The sequence below is a fragment of the Vespa crabro genome, chromosome 14, assembly GCF_910589235.1.
Source record: "Vespa crabro chromosome 14, iyVesCrab1.2, whole genome shotgun sequence".
NCBI lineage: Eukaryota > Metazoa > Arthropoda > Insecta > Hymenoptera > Vespidae > Vespa > Vespa crabro.
Window position 1 is genome coordinate 3,761,643 of NC_060968.1, and position 5,000 is coordinate 3,766,642.

Here is a 5,000-nt window from a genome sequence, read left to right on the forward strand (position 1 = left end):
CCCGCGTATAAAGTGAGGGTGTCCGGGTTAGACAGGCAAGCTAGCTACATACTGCTAATGGACATCGTGGCATCGGACGAGTGCCGATATAAGTTTCATAACAGGTGATAAAAAATATGATGCCTTTAACGATCTTACAGATCCATTAGATCTTATTGGAATAACGATAAAAACGATCGTTTTGGTGATCCAATTGGATCGTTCTTTATTTTTTTTTTTTTTTATCTCTCTTCTTTTTTTTCTAATTTTTTTTTTTTTTCTATATATATATATATACATTTTTTGTTGTTTATTTATTTATTTTTTTTTTTTAACTTCTTTTTTTGTCCTCCGCATTACTCTTCAATCATGATAAGAATTTCATTAAGTATCGAAATTAAGACTCTCCTTGAACTTGTGTGTGAAGCGTGCTCTGCGAACAATTCCTCATACTCGTCGGATTATTTATATTTATTTATTTATTTATTTATTTATTCGTTCGTTCGTTGGTTCGTTCGTTCGTTCGTTTATTTATTTACTTCTTTAATTATTTGTTCGTTCATTCGTTTGTTCATTCGATTGACAATATTTGGGGTGATTTTTGTTTCCTTTTTTTTTTTCTTCTTCTTTCTTATTTTTTCTTTCCTTTTTTTTTTCGTCTTCCTCTTCTTCGTCTTCTATTCTTTCTTTCTTTTTTTTTTTTTGGACAATAAAAATACAAGAGATAGATAAACGTTCCGTGACAAAGAGAGGGATGTTAATCGAATTATTATTATTATTATTATTATTATTATTATTATTATTATTATTATTATTATTATTATTATTATTATTATTATTGCGTTAGAAGAGACAACAGAGAGGGTGGCAAAAGAGGTTTTATGCAAAAGCAACAAGGTAGAATATTCAATTTCTCACGATATCACGCGAGGGCGTAACTTTCTGGGAAAATTCTTTCGACTAGTATGGGGGATCGCAACAAGCCTTCACATTGCTCGGGCCTCGAGTAGAGATGATGCCTCGCGATAACTACGAGAACGAAGAGTGGAAGGAAGGTAATCGTAGAACAAAAATTGTTTCCGTATCTTTTATCCCCCGCCCGCCTCCTCCCCCCGGTTCACCTACACCCATCCCCGCGAAAAAAAAACGAGAAGAACAAAAGATGTGTCTAAAAATTAGCGTTTTTCTTTTTCCTTTTTTTTTTTTTTCTTTTTTTTTTTTTTTCTTCCGTAACCAATGTTCGACGATCGATTTAAATTACTATAAGTCATAATGACGAAAAGAAAAAGAAAAAAAAATTAGTTGAAAATTAATTGAATAAATAAAGATCAATGATAACAAATGATATGATAAATGAAAACAATATGGAACACGTGTAGAATAAAAGAGGATAATACTTTCGAGTCTTGTTTCTTTATTTTTTTTTTCTCTCTCTCTCTCCTCACTTTTTCAATAAAATTGATATCCGTTTAAGTTGGTTAAAAGAAAAAAAATAGAAAAGGAATGCTCGATAAATAAAAATAGAATCGTATAATTTCTATTTATCCCGTTATCACCTGTGTCAATATTTTATAATGAAATTATTGAAAACGATAATTATCGAATGATTAAAGCATCGACAATAAGAACAAGAACAGGAACAACAATAACAATAACAATAACAATAACAATAACAATGAGACATAGGATATAACAGCAATAAAAGTTCATTATGATATGATTTAAGGGTCAATAACGTGCTTGATCCGTTAGTAAAGTGAATAGTAGTGGTAGTTAGATGATGATACAGGGTGGAGAAGATCAGGACGAGCGGAGGGGATAAGGGGGTTAAGGTGGGATCATTTTGGTGGATGGATCCAGATCTTTTTATTGGAGGTGGCTCGCGCGAGCGCACGTCCTTCTTCCTTTTCCTCATCCTCCTCGTCTACGTCCATCACCTCCTCCTCCTCCTCCTCCTCCTCCTCCTCGTCTTCTTCTTCTTCTTCTTCTTCTTCTTCTTCTTCTTCTTCTTCTTCTTCTTCTTCTCCTTTTCTAAAAGAAAAGTTCTCGCGAGGCGTCTCTCTTACACGGGCGGGCAATCGAAAGGCAGACCACAATGAACGATTACATCACGCCGCCGACCGCAGGCCACTTTGGAACTTGTCGAACGAGTTCTCTTCTTCTTCTTCTTCTTCTTCTTCTTCTTCTCCTCCTCCTCCTCCTCCTCCTCCTCCTTCTCCTTCTTCTCCTTCGTCTCCCTTTATCTCCCTTTTTTCTTTTCTTTTTCTTCTGTTTTCTTTTTCTTCCTTTTTTTTACTTTTGTATCTTTTCTTCTTTAATTTTTCTCTTTTTCATAATCTTTTTGATTTTTTTTTTCTTTTTTTTTTTTCTTTTTTTTTTTTCTTTTTTTTTTTTTATTCTTTTTTTTACTTTTTTTTATCTTCTTCCGTTCCTCTTCATCCTTCGGGTTTACCACCGCCCGAACGTCTTGACCCACCTGCAACGTGTAAGGACGATGAGACCTTTGAAAAGTACTCGGTTAACTAACGCCCATCATCTTTTCTTTTTGCTATTTTTTTTTCTTTTTTTCATTTGCTCTTTTTGTCTTTTTTCTTCTTTTTTTTTTTTTTTTTTTTTTTTTTTTTTTTTTTCCTAAAAAATATCAATTCCACATATTGACGATACCTTCCTTTAGTTAATACAAACGTGTGTATATGCATTCGTATTCTAATCTGTTCGGATTTATTAAGATTTCATGTAATTCCTTTTACTTCTTTTTTTTTGTTTTTGTTTTTTATCTTTTTTTTTTTTCCTTCCTCTTTAATGAAATCCAATCGATCCGCACATTGTCTCCTCATTCGCTTGCCGAGTTTTCCTTCTATTTACGAATTAATTCTGATCTTTTAAGATTTCATACTATTAATTCGAAATTCTAAATATTTATCTAATTAACATATTACGAGGTATTGTAGCTTAGATATCACAAATAATAATAATAATAATAATAATAATAATAATAATAATAATAATAATAATAATAATGAAAATCTGTTCAAAGTGGTCTGAGTCTCTCGATTTAGATATATCGATAATTTTAGTTCATTAACGCCATATCGATGAAAGAAACATAAATGCTTCGACTATGATCCGATTAATGTGTGATAAATTCGATCGATAAGAATAACAAATTGCAAATAAATAATAATAAATAATAAAATGAAACAATAAATATAATAAATACGAGTTCGAAGTATTTCAAGGGTTTAAGTGTTATCATCACGATCGATAAGGTGTTAATTATATTATAGTTCGTAATATCGATATTAATTATTGATCTCCTTTCGCGAGATCTTTAGATTCGGATGGATGACATTATAATATTCTAAATATCTCGCGAAGGAGCCTGAATAAAATCAATTGGCGTTTATTAACATATTTTTTTCTTTTTCTTTTCTTTTTTTTTTCTCTCCTTCCTTCAACTTCATTCGCTCACGATGGAGAGCAGCAGGTGGATGGTGGCCGGTAAGGCCGATCCAGAAATGCCGAAGAGGATGTATATTCATCCGGATTCACCTAGCAGCGGCGAACAATGGATGCAAAAAGTCGTGAGCTTCCATAAGCTCAAGCTCACGAACAACATCAGCGACAAGCACGGCTTTGTAAGTACTGTACGTAACGCCAACAAAACAATTACTTACTTACTTACTTACTTACTTACTTACTTACTTACTTACTTACTTACTTACTTATTTACTTAATAGATTTTCTACTAGCCTTAACGTAATCATTATTAACGGCTTATCGAATTTCTATTGTCTTTTTTTTTTTTTTTTTTTCTATTTTTTTTTTTCTTTTCCCTCTTTTTTTTTCCTCTCGTCTTTACCTTAACTCGCTCGCTTATATTTATTTCGTTCCACTCGCAATAATGAAAAATGAAAAGTTATATAAACAAGAAGAATTATATGTGCATACGTAAACACGTCAATGAAGGTAAACTACGAATCATAACGTAAGTACTTTTTCAACGAATTATTATTATTATCTTTTTTTTTATTTTTTTTTATTTTTTTTTTTTAATCGCAAAATTTCATAATCTTGTCCGTCGAACAAGAATAATTTAACGGCTTGTGTTATCGTAAATAATCGAAGACGACTGTTGTTCGAACAACAGTTTGATTTCTCTTATTATCAACGATTAAACACAATCAACGAACTTATCAATTAATATTCAATTGTCAATTTCTTCGAAACTTTTATGAAAGACCATTAAAGAAATATATATTATTGATCGAACGTGATCGAAGAAAATGAAAGAAAAAAAAAAGAAAAAAGGGGGATAGACAGCTGGATCTAAAGATCGACGATCGAAAGGGAAGTAAAAAAAAAAAAGAAAAGAAAAAAGAAAAAGAAAAAAAACACGCGCGCACACGCACACGCACACACACATACACACATATACACACATATACACAGACAAACGAAGAAAAAGAAAAAACATTAGACGCGAAGCACTATGTGTTTGTTCGTAAAGAAAGAAGAATAATAATAAAGAAATAAAAAAAAAAAATCTCACGCATATATTACACGGACACAGAGTGAATGAGTGTTTGAGTGTTTGAGTGAGTGAGTGAGTGAGAGAGAGAGAGAGAGAGAGAGAGAGAGAGAGAGAGAGACAAAACAGAACAAACAAGATATACCTATATATGCGAAGGCAACAAACAACAAAGTTAGCTTGAACGTCGCTCCTGATCAAGCTTACAAGCGCGAGTTGAAAATCTTCCCTGCTCGAGATCGAGATAACCGGAGAGGAACGGTGCGTGAAGTAGGTAGATGTGTAAAATGGTGAGGGGGAAAGAGAGAGGAGAATGGGTTTGGTGTGTCGACGGGCCAAAGGAATCGAGCAAGAATCGGAATTAATCGAAAGGATCGATCGATCGTGCGGCGCGTCCGGTGGCGTGCCACGAGAATGGTGGAACCGGCCCTGAGGAGGCGCCTCGAGTAACCGGAAACCGAACAACGTTGCTCGTCCCGTTTTCTTTCCT

General features: G+C 33.3%; 1 protein-coding gene across 6 annotated transcripts in view; it reads left to right on the forward strand.

The window, feature by feature from the left end:
* LOC124429127 (optomotor-blind protein) overlaps positions 1–5,000 on the forward strand; it is a 128,248-nt gene that overhangs the window by 52,261 nt on the left and 70,987 nt on the right. For 3 of the 6 annotated variants that reach the window (XM_046973990.1, XM_046973994.1, XM_046973991.1), the window contains 2 exons: positions 1–104; positions 3,464–3,626. The exon at positions 1–104 is cut by the window's left edge and continues 10 nt beyond it. In XM_046973990.1, the coding sequence (XP_046829946.1) occupies positions 1–104; positions 3,464–3,626 (267 nt within the window). The remainder of the gene's footprint in view (positions 105–3,463; positions 3,627–5,000) is intronic. The other 3 variants (XM_046973992.1, XM_046973995.1, XM_046973993.1) reach the window with 3 other exon arrangements.